This window comes from Typopeltis vanoorti, chromosome 13 (genome assembly GCF_054136105.1).
Source record: "Typopeltis vanoorti isolate ZY-2024b chromosome 13, IOZ_Tvanoo_1.0, whole genome shotgun sequence".
Lineage (NCBI taxonomy): Eukaryota > Metazoa > Arthropoda > Arachnida > Uropygi > Thelyphonidae > Typopeltis > Typopeltis vanoorti.
This window is the reverse complement of record NC_143561.1, coordinates 97411645-97437218: the sequence shown is the minus strand read 5'-3', so window position 1 is coordinate 97437218 and position 25574 is coordinate 97411645. Positions and strand designations below refer to the sequence as shown.

The window sequence follows — 25574 nt, the reverse complement described above, 5'->3', positions numbered from 1 at the left end:
GAAGGATAATAACCTCCTTGTCTTTACTTGTCAGTGTGTTTTTCAACATACAAGTAATCCTTTGAGTTCCCTTATATATGTCTTTCTAGAATACCATCTACATCATATGAAATGTTCTTCTACTACTTTTAGCAGCACTGTGTTTATGTGTGTGTGTTTCAATCTCAATCAGGCCAAAATGTGTAGAAATACATAAAACATAAATATGAGACCTACATGTAAAATAATATAATAGTAGTAATATAAATGAGTAATATTTGAGTAATATAAACTCAACTGTGATATCAGTATATCATTAATACACAATATGGATATTTATTTCAATTACATTTTAGTTATATTCTACTTAAAACAGTTATTATATACATAAATGGCATTGTACTGTTTTTTTTTTGTTTTTTTTTTGGACAAAACTGATGTGTGGGATCATCACATGTAAGGAAGCAGGCTATCAGACATGTCCTGTCCCATTCGGCTGTGGTAAATGACCAAAAGGGCTTTGTATGTCCATCTTGTCTATTAACTGATATACCTAAAGAAAAGGTTAGCTATTTTTGGTCTAAATGTATATAATACTATCCTACACATAAGCATATTTCACTAAGTCCTAAAGAAACTATCATTAAAAGTCATTGTGGTTCTTACTACTTTAGAAAACATAGCGAGAACCACACATTTTTAATGATCACTGAATGATAATACAACTTACTATCCTTAGCTATGTTTTCCATTAAAAGTGCCCTTTCTCCTTCAGCAATGGTAAGGTCAAAAGACTTTTGTATATCATCAATTGTTCCTATAGAAGATAAACTTTCGCTTCTCTTGTGGTTAGCATCTGGAGCAGCTAATTCATCTGTAAAAAAAAAAAAAAAAAAATTATACATTATCATATAGTATAGTACTTAAATTATTATCATGCAAATATTTGATTATGCATTATATATGCATATTTAAGAGCCTCCATAGCTCAGTCAGTATAGGTGAAGCCCTTTGGTCGGAAAGACCTAGGTTTGATTCCAGTTAGCGATGTGAGGAACCTTTATCTGGTCTCTTTCAACGAAAGGTGAGTTAGCCGGTCTCCTAGGAAGGTTGGTGTTTTTTTCACCTGGAAACTCGAGTTTTTCTTTTCCCAGAACAGGCAAACTGGTCCCTTGAATACATGCATCTACAGACATAGGATACTCCTGAATAGGATTGACCGACCTATTCGATGAGATTTCCAGTTTTGAATCATAATAGGCCACGAAGCATAATGGGCCCCTTGAACACATGCATCTACAGACATAGGACACTCCTGAATAGGATTGACCGACCTATTCAGTGAGATTTCCAGTTTCGAATCATAATAGGCCACAAAGCCTAATATGTAAAGGAAGAAGAGAGACACACACACACATATATGTGTGTGTGTGTCTTATATATATATGTAAATAATAAAACTTATTTACACACACACACACACACACATATATATATATATATATATATATATATATATAAACCTGCAAAGTATTATTTGAATCAATTCTATATGATTTAATATTCTCTTGGTGAAAGTTTGCCTTGATATTTTAATTTCATTATTTTCTGATTTCCCCTCCCTCCCCCACTTTACTACTTTCAATATTTTATACTCTTTATATTCCATTTACTGCATTGGTATTTTTTTTTAAATATCATTCTTCCAGCAATGTGCCTTCTATATTCAACTTTGCCAAGGTCACCTAAAAACTCTTGAAAAGCATATAACTTCCATGGTAGGATCAAAAAGGTGAACGTCCTTTGTTTGGAAAATCCCACATTCTATGATGATTGCTAGAGATTTTTAAGGATTTTTTTTAACAGACATTTCAAGTCACATGTTAAGATGAGGAAGGAAAATATTTCTTCCAGAATTTTAGTTTTCCTGTCAGCAAAAAAATCACACAAGCATGCAACTGAACAACAATCACAAGGTATCCATGAATTGCACATGGATCTTTTTTGGCTTGATATGCCTAATCAAAACTGTAACAATCTTAATATCATGACTTCATTCATATACACACACACACACACACACACACATAAAATTACGCTTTCTTGTGATTTTGTTATTATCATTATCATCAGACCTCCATGGAGTCAAGAAACTCATTGCAGGAGATTCCACACTTTCGCATGCACAGCTCATCATACCATGACTTAAAAGCATTCACTGTCTCTGCACTCAACAGACTTTCAGGCATTGCATTCCAGTCATCGACCACTCTCCATGCAAAAAATGTACACTCCTTTTGCTCAACACTCCCCTTATACAGCTTCTAGGGATGATCTATTGTTCTCTCCCTATCTCCAGACATTCTATGAGAATATCATGCTCCCTAATCTGATAATTACCTCATATATGTTTATACTCATGCAAAATGATTTGAAGTCCAAATATCAAGCAGTTGGTTTATGGACTTCAGAATGGTACTGCGGAATGTGTGACCAGTAACTATCAGTGTTACCGCAATACAAAACTTCCAGGAAGAATGGGATTTTCTACATAGAATGTGTTTCATGAAATGTTTTAGACAAAATGAATTACAAACACTTTCTTGATACCTTAGTAGCAGTGATCATTTCTCAGAAACCAACTTATGTGTGTTGATCATGTCTCCCTCCTCATTCTATCCACTAGGCTTTACGATTTGCATTCTTTCAATCTGTCCTCATACTCCACATTCTAGCAACCAAAAACTGACTTAGTCAATTACCTCTGAACTATATCCAACAACTCATCATCCTTTTGAAAACCAGGTGACCAAAACTGTGTACAGTGATCCATATTGCTTCATCAAAGCCTTGTACAGTGGAAACATAACATCCTTACTTCTACATGTCACTGTTCTCTGCACCATTCCCAAAATCTGAGCTGTGTTATCCTCACAATTTTAGCAATATGTTCATGAAATTTCAAATCCCTATTCCCCATCACCTCAAGAACTTTCATCTCCTCCACCTCCCCTAAGATATTCCTACCAATCCTATACTCTGCATACCATCTTTGCTTCCCAAATTTTAAAACCTTACACTTTGCTACATTAAACTGACATCCCATACATTTGCCCATTCATATAGTCTCTTGCAAGGCAACAACATCTGTTCTACTTCTCTCCCCAACTTTGCATCATCAGCAAACACCTGTATATCACCATCATATAAATTAAACATCATCATCGACTATGACCTGAGAGGTAAGAAATATTGTATGAGAGAGGATGTGAAAGAACTGTTGGAAGAAGCAAACAAGAAGAGCGAGAGAAGTAGAGCGAGATAATAGAGGCAAATTGAGAAGGAGAATGGTGATAGCTAATGAATCAATATGCAGGTTATGCAGAAGGAATGATGTTGAGTTTGTGAACCTATGGCCTGAGTTTGATGGACTGAAAGATTTGTACAATGCTGATGGACTACACTTAAATTGATTTGGAGTTAGGTGTCTGGTGAGAGCTTTGTTCACAAAGAGTGTGAAAGTGCAAAATCAGGAAAAACTAAAGCATTTCGGGTGGATGCAGACAAGTGTGTGCGAGTTACCCATGAAGTGAATGAGGTGTGCAAATGAACAAAACATGTGGTATATATTTTCACAGGCAACAATACCACACGGAGTAGTCAATTTAGGATGTAAACATGGTTGGGAACCTAAGGAGATGCTACAGTTTCTATAAGCTAATTCTAGAAGCATCAGGAATAAGAAGGAAAAATTTTTTGGCATTGGTTAGTGCAACCTCACAAAAAGTTATAGACATTAGTGAGACTTGGCTAACAGCAGATAACATAGTTATAGGGATAGAATGTGATGGATTTAATATTTTCAGGAAGAATAGAGTAGACAGGAAAGGGGTTGGGTACTGCTGTTGATAGCAGATGAACTGCAGCCAATAAGATTAGGAGTCAAGTTGGTCAGATGGCAGTTCTTTTGAGTCAGTTTGGTGTGAGATCAAGGCCAATAGGACAAAATATAAAATTATAGGCCAGGGATGATGTGGAAGACATGCATTAGAAGATAGTAAAATGAGTGCAAGTTGAGTAATTATTATGGGAGACTTCAACTTTGGAGACATAGATTCAACAGAGGAAAGAAATGGAATTTATACACTCACTGAGAGATGTTGGATCGTGTTATAAGGTCAGAAGACCTAACCATAACTAAAGTGGTTACACTGCCTCCAGTAGGAGAAACTGATCATGTGACCCTGACTTTGGAAGTAGCAAAACGTAGGAATTTCAGTTAACCTGGTGTTAGTAAGGTGGAGTGTCACACACTCCAAAGATTTTTAATTGACTATAACTTTTTAACAACACATGGCAGTGAGTCATGCCTCAGTATAGCTTCCCCTCCCATAACCCGCTACTCGACACCATAGACGACAGGCTGTTATGCATAAGCAAGTTTAGTGTGCAGAGGTGTAAAGTGTGCTGGGGTCCGCCAGACCCCACCTTACCAAAAATGTGACTATATTTACTTCGGAAACGTAAGTTGTTTTCATGTATATTCTACTAAAATATTATCATTACTGCTGTGTCTTCTATATTTTTACATACCAACTATAAGCAAATACGTTTTCATAAATACTTAGAGGGTATTTTGAGAATAATATCTCTTTTTTACCAGATGAGTTACAAGCAGGAAGAACAGAGTTACGTCAATAGGTGGCCCTTTGACAGACAAGGAGCCATTTAGTGGAGATGATGATAGTGAAATTGATTTAGAATTAGTCAGTAACCATGAGCCCGATACAGAACAAGACTGTGGGAAGAATCCATTAATATTGATTAAAAAGATATGGATTTCTATAATACACTACATTATTTGGGTGGATCTGTGGAACCCTACCTTACCACTTTTGTTACATTTTCTCACCTCACCAGCTCTGGGTTAAGAAAGGGTATATGTGGAACTATAAGACAGGTGATTACAATACACTTAGGAAGCAGCTTGAAGCAGTACTATGGCATAAAGTTCTGCAAGGGAACACAGTGCATGGGGAATATCTGAAGGAATCAGGACCACACTGTATACAGGAGGATAAGTAGAGTGGATGAGTAGTATCAATAATCATGAACTGAAAAAAAAAAAAAATGCTGTGGAGGGGATATAAGAATAAAGGTAACCAGCTAACTAATGAATAGTATAAGGATCAGGCAAGAAATAACCAGCAGAGTAAGGAAGACAAAATCAGATTATGAGAAGAAACTAGCCAAACAGGCAAAAGGAAATCCCAATGTGGCAAGCAAGAGCAAGAATGACTATGTAAGGATAACTTTAATGAGTGGAGATGGTAGAAAGGTAACAGAGGGAGACAAAATTATTGAGCTTCTGAGTGATACTGTTATGACAAACGACAAGGACTGATGTGAGAAAAGAGGTTTATGAACTGGAGGCATTTAGGATATTGCAGAATCTGAATGTAAACACAGTTGTGGGATTGGATGGAATATTGGCTCAGATTTTAAGAGAATGTGTAGGGGAACTGGCAGTGCCTTTGACTAGGTTGTTTAATTTTAAGTCTCAGCTCTGGCAAAAGTACCAAGAGAGTGGAAGGAGGGCAAAATAATCCCTTTGCATAAAGGAGGATCTAAGTTTGTGGCAGCAAATTATAGACCAATCAGTATCTCAGGAGTACTGTTAAAAAAGTAACGGTACTGGAAAAGCTGGTCAAAAAGAGAATTCAGAAGAATTCAAAAAAGAATATCATTTTGGGATACAAAGATTACAAGCTGTATACCACATTGAGAGAACTGTACTCCAGGTAAATGATGAAGCCAGGGATTATTGGGTAGTAGTAGATAGAGAGTTGAAGTTTAGAGGGTATATTGCTAAAGTAGCCAGGATAGCTCAGAGGATTATTTGGTTATTGAAGACACATTAACACATTGAACAAGTAGAGATAAAGGAGTTATCTCTGCTAATTCCTCTTTATAAAGAATTAATATAACCACATCTGGATTACCTCAGTCTCTGGTCACCTGGGTTTCTTGGGGGATGAGGTAGTGGTGGAGAGGATCCACAAACAAGTGATATTTTGGGTCTCCCACAATGAGTCTTAAGTGGAGGTACAATAACTTGAAAAAATTTAACTTCCTGATATCACTGCATGATTAAGTTTACATTATTCTTATCTCCTACCTACAATTTTCTTCCAAATTAGTCTACTACTTGTCAGCACTCCAATACTGTTGCGTCTAACATTTCGTGCTTCTAAGGCACTTCTGACTGCATCAATCCACCTAGTCCTTAGTCTTCCACTGGGTCTCTTTTCTGCCATCTTGGCATCAAACACCTGTTTTGCTAATGTTTCGCAACCCATTCTATTTAGATGTCCATACCACCTTAGATTAGCCCTACTAACACATTCTTGAATGCTAACAATGTCAGGTTCCTTTCTAATATCTTCATTTTTAATATGATTTTGACATTGATGCCATTTGTTCAACCCCCCCCCCCCCCAATTTTCTCAGAATTCCCATATTTGTGGTTTCTAATCTTTGTCTGCACGGTTAGCCTAGATGCTATGCGCTTTGCAACCATATGTCTGGGGAAGGAGTGTCCTAGGTTCGATTCCCGACAACGACGTGAAGAGCTTAAGGATCTTCCTCAGCCATAGCCAAGTTAGCCGGTCTTGGGCATGAACAGCAGGTTTTTTTCCCCAGTTTATCTGGGGTTTTTCATCCCGCAAACCGGCCCCGTGGACACACGCTACTAAAATACATTTCCCCTCAGTCAAAAATACATTTCCCCCTCAGCGACAAGCCAGCTGAGGATTGTACTAACAAAAGTCGTATCTACGTAACACGCGGACCCTGCAATGGAAGCGGGAAAACGCACAGAGGACGAAGAAGAAGTGGTTTCTAATCTTTGATCATGTGCTTTATTTCTAAACCAACTCTCAGATCCATTACTTAAAACTGATTTGAACACTGTCTTATATACTGCTAGTTTCGTGTTTTGGCTAATTTTTCTCTTATTCCATATAAATTTAGTCCACTGGCTCCCCACCCCAGCAACTTTGCTTATTTTGCTGTCTATTTTCAAATTTAATTTGCCATCTTCACTAAGAACTGTACCTAAATAGCTGAAATATTTTACTTGTTCTATAGGTTCTCCATTGAAAATGCAACTGAAGTTTTCTATTTTCCTCCCTTTTTTGGTCTTTTTATTGCTCATTTTCATGCCAAATTTATTACAGCTGTTATGCAATTTAATTAGAGAACCCTGGAGATTTCACTGGAGGTATTTAGGAATACATTATCTACATAAAACAAAGGGGCTAAATTTGATATCTCCATTTCTAATATCATGTATAATGCCACTTTCTTTCATAATACAATTCATATAGATGATGTGGAGATAAAATGCGGATATGCCTATTATCTCCAGTAAGAGTAAGGTTACGCATTTTGGGGTGAAATGATTAGCAGCAGTATATCACATTGGTGGAACCATACTCCAGGAGATTGATGAGGCCAGGGATTTGGGAGTGTTGGTGGATAGGGAGTTGAAGTTTAGGGGGCACATTAAAAGTGGCTAAATCAGCTCATCAAATCACTTGGCTTCTGAAAAATACTTTAACAAGCAGAGACAAACAAGTTATTGTTCCTCTGTATCGAGCCCTGATAAGACCCCATCTAGACTACTGTGCCCAGATATGGGTGGCAGGGTTTCTTCTTGATGGGGAGGTGGTGGAGAGGATCCAGAGATGAGTGACCAAGATGATAGCAGGTCTGTGGAATGAACCTTATGAGAACAGGTTGAGGATTTGTGGGTTGCAGAAATTGGTTGATAGGTGGAGGAGGGGTGATATGATTGAGACATTCAAATTACTGAAGGGTTTCTATAAGATTAATCCAGAAGATATTTTTGAGAATAGGACTGGTGGTGGAAAGACTAGGGGCCATACATGGAAACTTTTTAAAAATGTATATCTATGGAAGCCAAGTACGAATCTTTGCTTTTGCACACTGAAATAAGATGGTTATCCAGGGGTAAAGTGCTATTACAAATTTTAGAACTTAAGAATGAATTATTGAACTTTTTTTTTCCAAAATGAAGGTACAGATGCTTTTGTAGAAAATGTCTTCAAAAATTTTAATAGCATTTAATACAAATATCCAATGGAAAAATGAAAATATTTTGACATCCACTGACCAATTGTCAGCTTTTCAGAAAAAAAGTATCTCTTTTTTGAAAAACCGCATATCAGAAAAAAATACAGTAGATATGTTTCCCTTGCCCCATAATAAAAATGTTGAGGGAATTATTTCCACTATATCAGAACATTTAACAATATTGGAAGAAAAATTTCAAGTTACTTTCCATCCTTAAATACATACAATTATGACTGAATACGAAATCCATTTGGCACAGTTAATACATGGAGTTGTGAATTTTCGTTACAAGAAGAAGAAAAATGAGTTACCTTGTCAACAGATCGTACTCTAAAAATGAAATGAGAATAGGACTGGTGGTGGAAGGACTAAGGGCCATACATGGAAGCTGGGCAAGAATGTGGTTAGCAGGGGGTGTTAGAGCTAGGTATTTTACTTGGAGAGTGGTGAATGAGTGGAATAAGCTGCCAGAGTCTGTTGTGGGTGCTATGACTGCGAATGAGTTCAAGGCGAGGTATGATAGATACTGTGTGAATGTCGAATAGTTGTTCTTGACATGATGTTAGGGCCTCCCTTGATGAGTCTGTCGACTCCTTGGAGTTGCCCGAAATAATAATAATAATAATAATAAAAAGAGTGGAGATAATATCCATCCTTGTCTTACACCTGATTTTACATCAAACTATTTTCCTGTATTTCTTCCAATTCTAACTGCTGACTTATAACTTCGATATAGATTATATAGGCTGGATACACCATGATAATGTTAGATTTCGATAAGACATTTGATAGGATACCACATGAAAGATTGTTGCATAAACTGGAGAATATGAGATTGGAACAAACTCTTGACTTGGATAAGTGGATGTTTGACAGACAGATATCAAAAGGTGGTATACGGTGGGTGTGAACATGTCAGATTTAAAGTGACCAGTGGTGTACCTCAAGGTTCAGTCCTTGGACCATTGTTGTTCAACCTATACATTAATGACATTAGGAAGGGTCTAACAGGGTTTGGCCGATGATACGAAGGTAGGGATGCTACTGATATTCTAGTACTTATAAAATGATTTGAATAGGCTGAAAATTTGTGCAAACAAAAATGGCTATCAGTTTAATGTTTGTACGAAAGGGGGTCTGGAAAGTTCTGATAAACACCAGAACAAAAATTAATTAATTTTTGTTCTGGTGTTTGTTCTTTTATAATTTGTTCTTTTTTTCTTTGTCTTCTTAAATTTGTTGAAACATGGGGGTTAAGGGTTTCAACATATATTCCTTCTTGTGTCATATCAGTTGCTTTAATATTTTTGTTCTAGGTATTTATCAGAACTTTCCAAACCCTCCCCGTAAGTGTAAAGTTATTCACTTTGGCATGATGAGATTTCCAGTGGCACATTATATTAGTGATGTTATGCAACAAGAAACTGATGAGGCTAGGGATGATGGCTTAATGATGGATAAGAATTTGAAGCTGAAAGGTCACATAGCAAAAGTTGCAACAACTCAGAGGATTATTGTGATGTTGAAGCAAATCATGACCTGGAAGGATAAGGAAGTCATTTTGTCTCTTTATAAAGGCCTTGATAAGACCACACCTGGATTATTGTGCACAGGTTGGTCTGCCAGGTTCCAAGGGGATAAAGAAGCTGTGGAAAGAGCGCAAAGAAGAGTTACAAAGATTATATTGGGATTATGGGGACAGGCTGCAAGTATGTGGATTACAGACTGGCTATCATGAGAAAGAAGGATGATATGATAGAGGTCTCTGAACTTCTGAATGGGTGTTTTAGGATATCATCTGATGAAATTTTTTTGTTATATGGAAGGTGGGAAGAAAACACAGGGGACATCCATGGAATTGTTCGCAGTCGGGTAAGAGCTAGGTTTTTCTCTGACAGAGCAGTGAGTGGAATAGTTTGCCTTTAGAGGTAGTGATTGCATCTAGTGTGAACGGATTTAAGGGAAGGTATGACAGCAAGTTTGAGTGATGTATTAGCTCTCTCAATGAGTCCTTGACTCCCTGGAGGTCTCAGATAATAATAATAATATAGACACAACCTGTTTTTTGTCTTATGCTTTTTCTATCAGTATATTCATAGTTGCTGCTCCACCAAACAAGTTCAGCTGCTCATATTTACTAAACCAACATTTTCCTTGACCATCCTTAGCATTTTTCAAAATTAATTAAGTCATCCTTAACATTTTCTCAAATGATCTCTAGCTGTTCAAGAAACACATCTACATGTTTCTTCTTTCTCCTTAACTACCTGTAAATTCAACACATGCTATCTCAAGTAGGAAAACTGAAAGGGAGTAATTGAAATAGCAGACATACAGGCTAGCAAAACATTGCATTTACTTATAAAAAAGATAGACTAATCTATCTCTTCAATAGGTAGGTAATAGACTAAATTAAACCAAATACAAAAACTAAAAGAAAAAAGATACAGAATGTTTCTTCTTATAGTTTTTAGGACCTAAAGCAAAGCTGCAGAGATGCAACATGTACGAGGGGGATTGGAAAAGTTCTCAGCCTTGACCACAGATGGCAAGACTTATCGGCAAGATTTTTTTTTTTTTTCTAAGTTGGTACATCTGTCATAAGCATCCATGTGAAATTGCAAGTTATTCTATCAAGTAGTTTGTTTTATACAGCTGTCTGAAGCAAAAGTGTTGTCTGTATTCCTTGAAATGGATAAAATTGAGTATCGTGCGGTTATAAAATTCTTTGTAAAAGAAGGCTTAACGCCAAAATTTTTGACACTTGAAAAATGGACTGTCGAGTTTAAATGTGGTCGTACCAGCCTTGAAGATGATCCATGTGAAGGACGTTCAAAAAGTGTAACAACACCTGAAATCATTGATCAAGTGCATGATATGGTATTGGATGACCGGCGAGTCAAAGTGCATGAAATTGCTGAGACTAACTATAGGCATTTCAAAAGTAGGATATATTTTGCACGAAGAATTGCAAATGAAAAAGCTTTGTGCAAGATGGGTGCTGAGCTTACTCACAGGCAGATCAAAAATGTGCTCGCATGAAATTCTCTGAACAGTGCTTGGAGCGTTTTAACAAGAATAAAACTGATTTTGTGCATCAATTTATTACTATGGATGAGACTTGGATTCACCATTACACACCAGAATCCAAGCAGCAGTCAAAACAGTCACAGAAGCTGGTTGTTCAGCACAAAGAAGACAAAGTCGGTCATGGCATTGGCGTTTTTTGGGATGCTAAAGGTATTTTGTTTATTAATTATCTTGAAAAGTGTAAAACAATAACTGGGGAATATTATTCCAATCTTTTAACCAGACTAGATGAAAAATTCTTGAGAAAAGACCCAGTTTGCAGAAGAAAAAAATCATCTTTCATCAGGACAATGCACCTGCCCACAAAGGTGTTTTGGCAATGGGAAAATTAAGGGATCTGCACTATGAATTGTTGGAACATCCACCATATTCCCCAGATTTGGCTCCCTCTGACTTCTATCTCTTCCCAAAACTAAAACTCGCTAGTCAGCGTTTTTCTTCGAATCAAGAGGTTGCAGCTGTAGAGGGGTATTTTGCTGATCTTACTGAGAACCACTACAGGTACAGGATAATGGCGCTGGAGCATCGCTGGAATAAATGTATTAGTCTTAAGGGAGATTATGTTGAAAAATAAAAATAATTTAGAAATAAAAAGAAAGAATGTAGTAACTGGAGATAAATATCTTTTTGAGACTACAGAGTAGCTTTTCATTTGTACAACATATATGCAAAAAAGTTTTGAAATTTGAATGAAATGTTTTTTAAAATTATATATATTGTTATTTAATGGAACAGCTAACATATAATAAGAGAAAGCAGCACTGTGATGCAAATTGAGGAAGTAATGCCATTTTTATATATTTTAATAGCTTTCTTTGAAGGCAGCACATGTGCAAAACATATTTTTGAAATTAGCATATAAATATAAAGTCATTTAAAATCATCTGTCATTCAATGGTGTATGATAAAATTCAAAATATGTTTTTCTCCTCTGAAACAAAATTTTGAGTAGCATTCCATCCTTATCTGTAGATAAAAGTCTATAGAAAGAATGATGATATTATTATTATTATGTGACACCTCCAGGGAGTCCTAAGACTCATCGAGGGAGAGTGTGCCAACAGCATCGAACGATTGAACCCTTTCCAACTACTAACCATACTCAAACTTGCTTAACTTTTTGTGAGCCATTAGTAGCAGAGGCTCTACCAATCAACCAACCTTTGCTAGCGAATGGATTAAAACCATCCTTTAAGTTTGAGCAACAGCACGTTTTGTGGTTATGGATGCTAGCATTCAGGAGACTGCTCAACACAAACAATAAGTGAGGAATATATACAACTCTACAAATGCTCACACAAGCAAATTGGTGTGTGATAATTATTGTCTTGAAAGTAAGGAACGTTACTATTTCTGATTAATATTACAAATCAGACTCAACAATGATTTGAAATTTAAGACACACCTAATATTAGTTGAAGAATTTTGTCATGGGAATTTCACAAAGCTACGAAATTGCCTATACTCCTATTTATTTAAAGATTATTTGCTACTGAGTTAAAATTAAACCAAAATAATCCATAAAATAAAGTATTTTATTTGTACAGTTCTTTATAAGATAATTTATTCACATAATGTTTTTGTATAAATAATATTTCTGACTTGTTTTCTCCAAATCATACAAATGTTCATTTAACCAACCACATACCCAAGTCCGAGAGATAGACTGCTTCTCCAGTTTCAGTATCCAGTGATAGAAATGACTGGAAATGAGCTTTTTCAGGACAAAATTTTATAGATTTATTTTCAGGCTGAAGCTGCTGTTCATCATCACAACTGTTAATTTGCCTATTTTGAGGTAAAGATGTTTTATGGCTGATACAATCATCTCTAGTTTCAGTACTGTTTTCTACAATAAAAATTACAGATTTAAAAATCACTATCATTTATTCAATGAACAGATACAAAAAATATATATAATTTTGCTAGTAATATAATATATAATTTTTTACATTAACAATAACAGAGAATAAAAACTCAGCTGAGTTTTTTTTTTAATTGTATGTAATCAAAAATATTTCATCTAGCAGGAAACTATTTTACATTATAAAAAGAAACAGGTGAGTAACTAAAGAAAATTACTAATGCAAAAAGAGTAAAAGAAAATAAATTACAGTCGACTCTCACTACAGCAATTATAACAAACTACGAAAAACAGTCCCATCTCCAAGCATTATAGACACAATGCTATTCCATATTATTGTAAAGAAAATGCACCATACCACAGTATTCATAATAATATCAAACTAATGAACTATTCCTATGGTTCCTAAAAGTTCACTATAAATTATAATATCGGGTGTCCCAAAATTCATGCAAGATTTAAATTTAGCGCCATTTGTGCGGTAAAGTGTTGCCAACGAGAAAAAAAAGACCACGTGACAGCTGACAGTTCAGGGTTATTAAAAATGGAGTGCTACACGAAAGAACAACACATTTTCATTGTTGAGCAATATTTTAAAAATAATGAAGGTTTGGCAGCTACAGTTCGCAATTTTTGTACAAAATAAGGTCGGAATAGTGATTAACTTCATCAACTGTGAAAAGATTAATTAAAAAATTCAAGGAAACTGGATCAATTAGTGATCTTATACACTCTGGCCATCGTTCAACAGAAAACATCGAAGCAGTTCGTGAGAGTCCAGAAACATCAATTTGGCACCGTGGTCTCTTGAATTCGGCATTTCAAGAAGCTCTCTACAGCGTATTCTCACGAAAGATTTGCATCTTTATGCTTACAAAGTTCAATTGACCCAAGAACTGAAGCCTACTGACCACACACAGCGAAGAGAGTTCGTTGAATGGATTATGGAACAACAACAAGTGGATGCTTATTTTTCGAACAAAATCATCTTTAGCGATGAGGCTCATTTTCATCTTGATGGCTTCGTTAATCGACAAAATTGTGGCATTTGGGGTTCAGAAAATCCACGAGTGATTGTTGAGAAACAAATGCATCCACAATGTGTCACTGTGTTTGGTGCGGATTTTGGGCTGGAGGCATCATCGGTCCATTCTTCTTCGAAAATGCGGCTGATAAGGCAATAACAGTTAATGGTGTTCGCTATTGCGACATGATAATCCAGTTTTTTGTGCCTAAATTAGATGTGACGACATGTGTTTCAACAAGACGGTGCCACATGCCATACAGCCCGAGAAACAATTCAATTACTGCATGAGTCATTTCCTGGTCGTGTAATTTCCCATTTTGGTGATCAGAATTGACCGCCCAGATCGTGTGACTTAATGCCGCTGGACTTTTTTCTTTGGGGTTTTTCTGAAGTCTAAGGTTTATGTCAATAAGCCTACGACCACCCATGCCTTGAAGGAGGAAATCGAGTGCTGTATCAACGAAATTTAGCCACATTTATGCAAAACGGTCATGGAAAATTTCGACAAAAGAGTGCGTATGTGCCAGCAAAGCTGTGGAGGCCATTTACCTGATATGCTATTCCATGCATAACCCTATACTGTATACTTTATGAATCAATAAGAAATTACAATTTTTAATTAATTGTAATTAAAAATTACAGTTGAAAGTAATTGAAAATTACAAAAGCAAGAAGTAATTGAAATTACAATTTTCAATTACTTCTTGCGTGAATTTTGGGACACCCTATATAATAGACAATAAATATAGAGGCAATTGCTTAAGTATCTCATAATGCAAAACCCTGCTCACCATACCCAAGACCTAATTTTCATGCTTTGTCCCAATAAGACAATAGGCGCTATAAAAAATTATTAAATTTTGTATAGCCCCCTTGTTATGCTATTGGGACATAGCATAACAAGGGGGCTATAATCTTGATAGCAAGGGAAGTGGATTTCCCATGGTCCTCTAGCTGAGTCTATCCTCTCCTCCCTCTTCTTTGAGGTTGCCTCCCCCCCTGCAACTCACGACCCTTGCTATTAGAGTAATCGCGGGCTATGGGTCATTCTATTTCTATCTCTGTGTCTTTTCTAAAATTTCCTCCTACCACTTTAAGGCAAGCTTGAAGGCCTCAAGGTAAGGTGGCAGCCCCATCACCAAGCTATACTGCAGATGGCCAGTAACCCTCTATCGAAATTTTAACCTGCTAAAAAGGCTCATGAAGATAGTAAACGGACAGACTGATTTGGTAATGAACTGGCCTGGAATAAGGATTCAAGAAGAAAACTATCAAAAAAAAAAAAAAAAGAAGAAGAAGAAACGTACCTATTGGAATATAGCTACCTGGAATGTGAAAAGTATCCACCACAAAATCATAGAACTGGACCAAGCATTAGAAGAAAGAAATGTAAAAATAGCAGTAATTACAGAAACTAAAAAAAAGCAGAGAGGAATAGATAAACCAAAAATTACATCTATATATATATATAGTGGGGTGAAAGCAGAAGAGAGCTAAATCTGGTGTAATGATCTTTTCATACAAATCTCTTAGAAACAATATAATCCATTAATTTGAGTGATAGAATAATAGAAATGAGAAATTAAATAGAGGCTATATGACAGTAATTGGAATTTATGCAGCTGAAGAAGGAAAAGAGGAGGACTCAGAAAACTTCTACACACAACTGCAGAACATTTTAAATAAAACCAATCCTAAGGATCACTTCTTGGTAATGGGTGACCTTAACGCAAGAATTGGCAATAAACCACATAAACCAAACATAGGACCGATAGGAGAACTTAACTGTAATAGGAATGGAAATATATTAAAAAATTTTACTATAAGCAATAACCTTAAAATAATGAACACCTTCTTCAAACATAAAGACATCCACAGATACACCTGGGAAGCAAAAGACACAAGAAGCATTATTGATTACATAATCAGAAATGAAGAGTAAACAGAGGATGTGAAATAGAATCAGATCATTATCTCTTAATCAGAAAAATAAAATGGGAACCAAGATGGAAAACAACAAAAAAGTATAAGGAAAATAGGAATTTTGAATCCTTCAAGGTTGGACTTCTAGCATTTGTACCAAAAAAGAATAACGAACTAGATGATAAATATAAAAGAAAACCAGAACATAGAAGAAGAATGGTCAAACCTAAAAATCATAATGACAAAAGCTGCAAAAGAAAGTTTAGGAACAAAGAAAAAGAGGCCTTATGGACTGGGATGATGAAATTAAATGCATTATTGAAGAAAAGAAAAAGGCATAAAAACTGGCCCAACCTGAAAACAATAGAATCAGAAATCAAATATAGCAGAAAAAAAAGCAGCATGCAGGAGAATAAACAGAAACAGATGGAACAATTTTGTAACAAAATTAGAGAGAGAGAGGGTGTATGCTCAAAAGACCTAACACACATAAAATCCTTAAAGATCTAAGTAATGAAACTAGAGAAAAAGCAGATATTAATACCATTAAAATAGAAACATGGCAAAATTACTATCAAGATCTGTGATATGATGAAAGCATTCAAAACAGAAAACGACCCTTTGTAAACATCTCGGACAACTTGGAAATCATCACTCTAGAACAGTGGTTCTTAACTGGTGTTCAATGGACTGGTTACAAGTGTTCCGCCAGTGAAAGGTGTCACATGACACAGTTCTGAGTGTAATTGGCTACTCTGATCCTAACAACTGAAGACTGCTTTTTGCAAGTTTAAAATTTCATGGGAGCTGTGTGTGTAGGAATTTGTACGGACAGTGCTCCATCAATGGTAGGCTCTCTTAAAGGATTTGTTACCCTTGCAAAGAAAATAAACCCAAATATTATATCTACGCACTGTCTTTTTTTTTTTTTTTTTTTTTTTTTTTGGCCCAGAGAATCCCGGTTTCAAAAACATTACCGGCAATAATAAAACCCTCTACTAGACCAATTTGTAAATATGGTAAATTACATCAAGTCAAGACTTTTAGAAGCACGCCTTTTTAAAAATGTATATCTATGGAAGCCAAGTACAAATTTTTGCTTTTGCACACTGAAATAGGATGGTTATCCAGGGGTAAAGTGCTATTACAAATTTTAGAACTTAAGAATGAATTATTGAACCTTTTTTTCCAAAATGAAGGTACAGATGCTTTTGTAGAAAATGTCTTCAAAAATTTTAATAGCATTAATACAAATATCCAATGGAAAAATGAAAATATTTTTCCATTCACTGACAAATTGTCAGCTTTTTTGAAAAACCGCATATCAGAAAAAAATACAGTAGATATGTTTCCCTCGCCCCATAATAAAAATGTTGAGGGAATTATTTCCGTTATATCAGAACATTTAACAATATTGGAAGAAAAATTTCAAGTTACTTTCCTTCCTTAAATACACACAATTATGACTGAATACGAAATCCATTTGGCACAGTTAATACATGGAGTTGTGAATTTTCGTTACAAGAAGAAGAAAAATGAGTTACCTTGTCAACAGATCGTACTCTAAAAATGAAATTCTCTGAAATAGCTCTTGAGAAATTTTGGATTTTTGTTCAAGCTGAATACCCAGCTGTCTTCACAAGGACACTGAAAATTTTGTTACAGTTTTCAACATCATATTTGTGTGAGCTTGGTTTCTCAATATTAACCAATATAAAAACTAAAAAGCATGAAAGACTTACTAATATGGACAAAGAGATGAGGATAGCTATATCACATATTAAACCTGATATTGCTGAAATCTGCAAAAGCCGAAAAGCTCAAGTATCGCATTAAAATAAGGTCCATTTTTATAAAATGCAAGTCCATGCATATGTTTATTGTTAGTTTTATGATGACCATAATGCTTTTGGTGTTCCCCAAATTTTTCTTATAATCAAGAGTGTTCCGTGACTTCGAAAAGGTTAAGAACCACTGCTCTAGAAGAATTAACAGATGTATTAACCCAAAGCAAAACAGGAATGGCTCCAGGAGAAGACAATATAAACTTGGAATTTATCAAATATGCAGGACTTGAATTCTCACTCAGGCTACTTAACTTTTATAATATGATTTGGAAAGAAGGAAAATGTCTACAAGATTGGACAAAAGCTCCATCCAGCAAGCAAGAGCTCCATCTACAAAAAAGGACATAAATCTGGTTGTAACAATTATCGTGGCATCAGCTTACTTAGTACCTGTTATATGCAAAAATCTTAGCATATAAACTTAAATGTATAGTAGATCCAAAATTAATAGAAGAACAAAATGGATTCAGAAAAGGCAGGTCTTGCATAGACACTGCATTTACATTAAAATTACTAATTGAAAAACACAAAGAAATGAACATAGAAACACACATAGCTTTTATAGATTACACCTAAGCATTTGATAAAATTATCAGGGAAAAACTGGGAAATCCTAGAAGAATATGAAATACCAAACCAACTCTCTAGAGCCTTATTTAATATATATCAAGATAATAAAATATCTGTGAAGTATAATAATTTAATATCAAGCTGAAACCAATAAATAGAGGAGTATGTCAGGGTTGCCCTCTCTCACCTGTTTTATTTAATATATGCATAGATAAAATCATAAAAAAATGGAAGATAACTAATGAAGCAGGATTTAAGATAAACCATAACAGATTAGCTACTCTACTCTTTGCTGATGACCAAATAATCCTTGAAAGCAATGAAAATGAACTACAAAAATCATTATGCAATCTGAATAACCTGATAAAAATATGATATGGAAATATCAACAGATATTTCTGTTGTATTGGGTTAGCACCTTTGAAGCAAAAGTCATGGCCTTCAAAGGTGCTAACCCAATACAAAGCAAAATAGTAATAAACAACAAAATAACAGAGCAAGTAAATACATTGAAATATTTAGGATGCAAGATGTCATATGAAAATGAAGCGAAATATGATATAGAACTGAAACTATCAAACTTTTCTAAAGTAACAGGCATTATAAAGAAAATTTTTAAACCCAATTATGTACAAAAAAAAAAAAAAAAAACACGGATAAGAATCTACAACATAGTAGCTAAACCTACCTTACTTTATGGCAGTGAGATATGGACAATAAAAAAAGCAGATGAAAGAAGAATTGAATCAGCTGAAATGAAATTTCTGTGCAGAACTGAAGGAGTCACAATAATGGACAAAATGAAAAGTCTCGAAATCAGAAATAAGCTTGGAATTGCAAACTCCCTAAATGAAAGTTATTTGCTGCAGAGAAAAATGGAAAGAACACATACTCAGAATGAATAGAAACAGAATACCTAAACAAATTCTAAATTACTACCCAAAAGGTACCCGATGCAGAGGAAGACTCATAAAAAGATGGAATTGAGTCCGGAACAGGCCACTTAGCCTATAAGCCTGGAAAGGAAGAAGAAGAGTTCTACAAAGTGATTAATAGTGCTGTAGGTTGGAGATTTTTTTTTTTTAACTGAATAAAAAATATCATATTTTGTTCATTCTGAAGCTACTTGCCTGTTAGCAAAATCTACTTGCCACAGGTGAGCATATTTATCAAGCCCTGGCTGTGCATTATGGGAAGGCTCACTGCCCAGACCAGTTTTGATCTTTATTTAGGTCTCGATGGAAGCTAGAGATACTGAGGTTAATTCAGTGCAGAAGTCATTTTCCATATATAAGTATGCTATTTTGTGTATCACCATATTTTTAAAATACTCTGGATAAAAGAAAGTTGTTAAAACCATAATAAATCTGAAAGGTGGTGTCATTTGTATTATGGGAGACTAAGGTAAGTGATGTGAGGTCAACAACTTCTATATACAAGTAACCTAGTTATGCTAACAGTTCACGAACGTTTTTTTTTCTTTTCTTACACTTGGGTACAGGATTAAAACAGGAATATAATTTATTGTGCATTATAATTTTTTGATAGCCAAGTGGAAAAACTTTTAATAGGTTCGCTATAGTGAGTAATGAATTGTTAAGGAGACCATCTTTCATGCTGTGCGTAATATCTTCTGCATTTGTTAAAATGATATGCCAACCAATTTTCTTCAAGATAGAATACTGTCATTGCTGCAGACATCCACAGGATGAGTTTCAGAGATGACATGGACAGTTAGACCTAATATTTTGAATGTTCAAATTGAATAACAGTGTGCAAAGTGTGATTTGAATGTAATGTTTATCTCATTAGTAAAAAAAAAGTTAATGTGAAAGAGTAGCATGCAGCAAACAAAACAAGGAGTAAAAGAAGGGAATAAAAGTAGGCTTTAATGGTGGTGACTGATTTAGAAGAATTGATTAAATGATAAGAGAGAAGAGGAATTGACAGAAAGTGGTGGGGAGGAGAAGTAATGATGTTAGTAAGAAGGATATAAACTGCCAATATTTTCTCTTCCTTCACAGTTGTATGTTTTTTTGTTATAGGATATAAAAGAGCTGGGAATTGGTAAATAAAATAAAATAAAATAAAAGGAAACAAAAGAAAGTAATGCAGTACACAGTGTAATAAATAGGTGGCATATACACAGATGCAAGACCCCTCAACATTTCTGCTCATGGCACAAGAAGAAGGTAAATCCATTCCAATAATAGGATAATCAATGATGAATTTTTATTATTATATGTCAGAAAATTAGCTTTTCTTTTATTAAAATTCTAGTTTTTAAAGTGGTGACTATTTTGCTTGTACAACAGTTGGAAAATTTTACATATAAAGTAAATTCATCATTTACTTTATACGTAAATGATGAATTTGTACATTGCCTTATTTCTCCCCTTCAACACGTATTGACTTTTCTTGGCACTGTGCCAGCCAAGGTTCTCGCATCTGTGGTCAGACATAGGTCTAAAAATGTGTACTTTAAAACAAAACATCTTAGCAGTACAAGGTGATAAATAGGAAAAGAGCATAAACAGATATATAAAAGTGTAGAAAAAAAATTTAAAAGATGTACAGAAAATAATTAGGTGTGAAAAGTATAAAAAAATATCATAAAAGATATTTTTTACCAAGATTAAACTAATAAAACTGATATGTACATAATTTTTATTATTATTATGAAGAGAGACCTCAGGGAGTCAGGGACTCATTGAGGGAGGCCACATACTACATACACCAGCTATCATCCTTATTCTTGAATTTATTCACACTGCTTGCACTCACAAATCCAATGGCAATCCATTCCAATCATGCACAACCCTATGAGAAAAAAATCTAGCCCTCACTCCCTTCTTAGCGGCATTCTCAGCTTCCAAGGATGTCCTCTTGTATAAATTGAAATATAAGATGAAACTGAAATATAATATATAAGATGGTAAACAATGATACTCTGTAAAAATTTAAAAACCAAGGTAACACTTGATAAATCTGATAATATCTGTCTGAGAATATAGGGTGTAGATATATTATGAAAGCAATTAAACTAATGCCTGTACTCATTGACAGAATGAGGACAGTCAATTAAAGTATGTATGATAGTTAGTCCAGTGCCACACAACTTACACATAAGCATTTCATCACCCCCTTGCTAGGAAGAAGTGAGTAAGATAACTATGACCTATGCAGAGCTGAGCAAGAACAACTTGCTCTTTACAGTCCCTGTGTAGCTTACGCTGTCACAATTTAATTTCAGACTTATTATTGGCCTCTGTTCCATAAAATGAGCTGACCTGGCCTTGTTTCTCTAAATTTCAAATGTGACTTGGAATTCTATAACTGAGAAAGGACATGTTGGATTCAAAAATACACTGGATGCTTCTGTAGCACCCAGTGCATTTTATCTAGACATTCTGGACATCACCTATAGGGAATTCTGTGAATCTGTATATACATGTATTATGCACCTTTGGTAGCAATGCAGTCATGTATTTTAATGCAAGCTCTATTGCATTTAGCTCAGCAGTGAAGTTGTTACATTCTAGTGGAATCTGAACAGATATGCTGTCTGGGAAGATAGCAGAAATCACACTAGGTATCTGATTTTGAAGTGTCAATATAAACAGGCACAAAATCAGAGTATTCAATTTCATGAGCTTTCAAACAACTACTGGCAGATGACAGAAGGAATGGAAAATTTGGGTAGCCTGAAGAAGAAAGTCTACATAGTGGTATCTATGAATTTCATAGTGTAGGTATACTCAATTACTCAATGGCATATATGCTAAGTTGTCTACCCCAAATTTCTAGAGCTTTTAAGAGAGCTTTATTCATAAACCAAAGGGCCATATGGCAGTCTAATGGATGTTATACAGATTTTCCCACCACGGACAAAAAAAAAAAAATACTTGGCCACATGGGATGGTCTGTCTGAAATTTTCTTTTTGTAGCACATAGTAGAGACAACTGTTGAAATTGAAGCAAACAAGAGGATGAAAAATTATTGATTCTAAGGAGGAGTTTGATTCAGTGGCAGAGCTTCCAACCTACCACAGAGCCACACATGGGAGCTTGCTCTCCAGCAAGCAATGATTGCACTCAGGAGTGGAAAGCCAGGGTCACCCTAGATGCTATACCAGCACCACAGCAAGCATTGAGCCCTCTCCCCAAACCATGGGAAGGGAGACTTACTGCAGCACCCTTGATCCTTTCAGGCAAGCCCACTAGCTAATTGATCCTGGCTAGGCCATCTAGATTGCTTATCTTGCCGAAGCAGAAGCTAAAGTAGTGTGAGACTACCATTATTCCCCTTTCTGGATGTCCAAGGGTCACTTTGCATGGCAAACATGGCAGCAAAGCATTGGTTCCCAGTAATGATGGTCTGGAAGACAGGAAAGTAAAGAAAGACTTTCCTTTAGTGTTGCACAGTGATCAGCATTCATTGTAAAATTATGGACTTACAACCGTGTTATAAATAACTCTTTTCATTTCCCGACATTTCGATCTTCATATTAAGATCATCATCTGGAGCATAGATAATAAGTAAGACATAGCATAGTAAGACTCTTAATAACAGGCATACCAATGCTACTGCCAATTCCCTGGAACATTCCCTTAAGACACATGGTGATATGTCATCGAATCCTATTGCCTTATTGACATCAATGTTATTTATTTCCTCGAATACCCCCTGCTTACTCACAATTAAGCCATCCTCTCCTAGGTCCTTTACACTTAAGTTCCTCAGGATGAAACATACTGATAAAGTGATCACTGAATACCTTCAGCAGCAGTTACCATTCTACTATTTTAAAATTCATTAACATCATCTTGCCATAATCATTCTTCCTTTGACTTGCCACATATCTAAAAAACTCTATAGGATTTTTCTGCACCTGATTTGCCAATTTCTGCTCATGCTGTGCTTTTGTTAACTGAATCACTCTCTCCTTGCTTTTCTTTATACTGATCATGTAACTGATTATTAACATAATTCATCTTGTACTGACTCCATAGTGCCTTCTTCTTTCAGATTTCATGCTTAAGCCCCTCATTCATCCATTTTGCACCTACCTTATTCAACCTTTTGGCCTTCAAAATACATTCACACATTGATGCTGTTATGTATTTCCTTGTTAGTTCCCAAGCAGCATTTATTTCCTTACTGCTCAATTCCTCATTCGATGCTACAGCTCCAAGCTGCCTACTAAGCTTGTCATAATCACTAGACTTGTATTTCCACATATATCCTTTCTTCCCATAAGTCTGCATATGGCAAGCCACAACCCAGGTGATCACTTCATGATCATTCTCACCAACTGGAGGAAAGTGCAAAACCTCACTCACAATTACATCTGATGAAATTATCAGATCTAAAACTCGCATGCCTTCATTACATGCTGCCCCTGAGATAGCTGTCTCTCAAGAAAATCATTTTCTTTATTCCCATATTCTGTCTCTTCATTCCAATTTATACTGCCATAATTAAAATCGCCCGTAATAATTACCCTTCCTTAACAGATTCACTTCAACCTCTTTCTCACAGACGCAATGTTTCAGCACAATAGTGCTGAAACATTGAATACTAAGGTACTTCAATGGTCATTCCTTCACCAAACTGGTAACCATCATTCTTCCACTTTCTGTTGCACCTGTTAATACAAAGCAGCTGCCAAGTATCCTTTTACCGCAACTATAAACACAATGAACCTGCTTCTCCTCTTCCTCTTTTACTCCATTCACTTCTGTCCACTGAAAGAGCTTTCCTCATGAAGTATTCCCAAACTAAAAACTTGCAAATCTTCAAAAAAAAAAAAAAACGTCATCATTAAACTTCTATATCAGTCATCATCTGCATCTCACACATTGTACTGATATGCTTATAGGTCTTTCAACCTTTTATGTATCACATCAATGTAAATAAAATAAAAACATAAAGAGAATGAATAAGAAAACATGAATGAAAAAGTCCCACAGTAAGTATTTTGGCTCTGGAGGTCTCATAATGATTATGATAATTTTTCCAGTTTTTTATTAATTTGCCCAGAAAATATGTGGTCTTCTTTATTCTTAATGCCTTTTTAATCTAGTGTTTAGAATTTAGAGTTTTTGTTTCCAAAATTCTATCAGTTTTAAAACAATTGCATTTAACATTTATCTATTTGCACACCTCATCTTCTCTTTTGTATTAAGTTCAGTGGCCTGTCCTTAAGGGTCAAAGCTGTATAACTGAGAGGAGACCTCCACATAGCCTTTAAAGGAATGTGGAGAACCAACCAGGGCTTCTGACCTAATGTCCAATCCTCACCTTCTCGTGGTGCACCCTGTTGGGTATCTGCTTTGATACTGAACGAACGAGGATGGGCTGGCAATTTGGGATTTAGCCGACCAAATTGTATTCTTATTGGTTAAACCAAAATAAAAAAAATGATGGTACAAAATGACAAAATTTCATGCCGGCTGGGGCATCACCTGGTTAAACAAGGCCCCCATTGTTTTTGCCAGAGAACCAGGGTGAACAGCAAAAAGTCAGCTACTGGAACAAATCTGAAAACAAACCCCAACTCAACATCACCAGAGTTAAAGATCGGTACTATCAACGTAAAAAGCCTGAATGGCAAAGAAATGGAGCTAGCTGAGGAATTAGATAAGTACCAGATCGACATAATAGGGGTGACTGAAACAAAAAAGACCAAAACTGGCGAGATCTTTCTGAGCAATAAATACAAAATGTTATATTCAGGCAATGACAATCAAGGAAAAGAAGGAGTAGCCATAGTATTCAACACAAAATACGAGACTAATCTTCTTGAATGGCAGTCAGTCTCAAGTAGAGTAATGTGGGCAAATATGAGAATGGGGAACTGGACAATGAGACTTATTTGTGCCTATGGTCCCACAGAAGGTTCTACTAAGGTAGAAGTGGAGGAATTTTTTGACGCTTTAGAAAAAGCAACTGACACAATGAAAAAGGAAAAGTTGGTCCTTGTTGGGGATCTAAATAGCAGAGTAGGAAATGATTGTGAGACATACAAAAATATTTTGGGAAAATTTGGAGAAAAGAGCAAAGCTAATAATAATGGCAAATACCTTTTTGGATTTCTGCTCAGGACATGGACTG

The 25574-nt window shown here is 35.5% G+C and overlaps 2 protein-coding genes across 6 annotated transcripts in view; one reads left to right on the top strand and one right to left on the bottom strand.

The window, feature by feature from the left end:
• Positions 1–25574, bottom strand: part of LOC150100404 (uncharacterized) — a 197917-nt gene that overhangs the window by 44161 nt on the left and 128182 nt on the right. For all 3 annotated transcript variants that reach the window (XM_090402283.1, XM_090402282.1, XM_090402284.1), the window contains exons 7-8: positions 12875–13075; positions 710–853 (exon numbers count right to left, since the gene is read on the bottom strand). In XM_090402283.1, the coding sequence (XP_090258409.1) occupies positions 710–853; positions 12875–13075 (345 nt within the window). The remainder of the gene's footprint in view (positions 1–709; positions 854–12874; positions 13076–25574) is intronic.
• Mettl2 (methyltransferase-like protein) overlaps positions 1–25574 on the top strand; it is a 195838-nt gene that overhangs the window by 155657 nt on the left and 14607 nt on the right. The window contains exon 9 of one of the 3 annotated variants that reach the window (XR_016549218.1): positions 441–543. The exons of 1 other annotated variant lie outside the window; for it this stretch is intronic. Coding sequence is in view for 1 of the 2 variants with exons in the window: in XM_090402287.1 (XP_090258413.1) it covers positions 10604–10617 (14 nt within the window). In the remaining variant the exon portion in view is untranslated. Of the gene's footprint in view, positions 1–440; positions 544–10603; positions 10633–25574 lie in introns of those variants that run through there. One more of the 3 variants, XM_090402287.1, reaches the window with a different exon arrangement.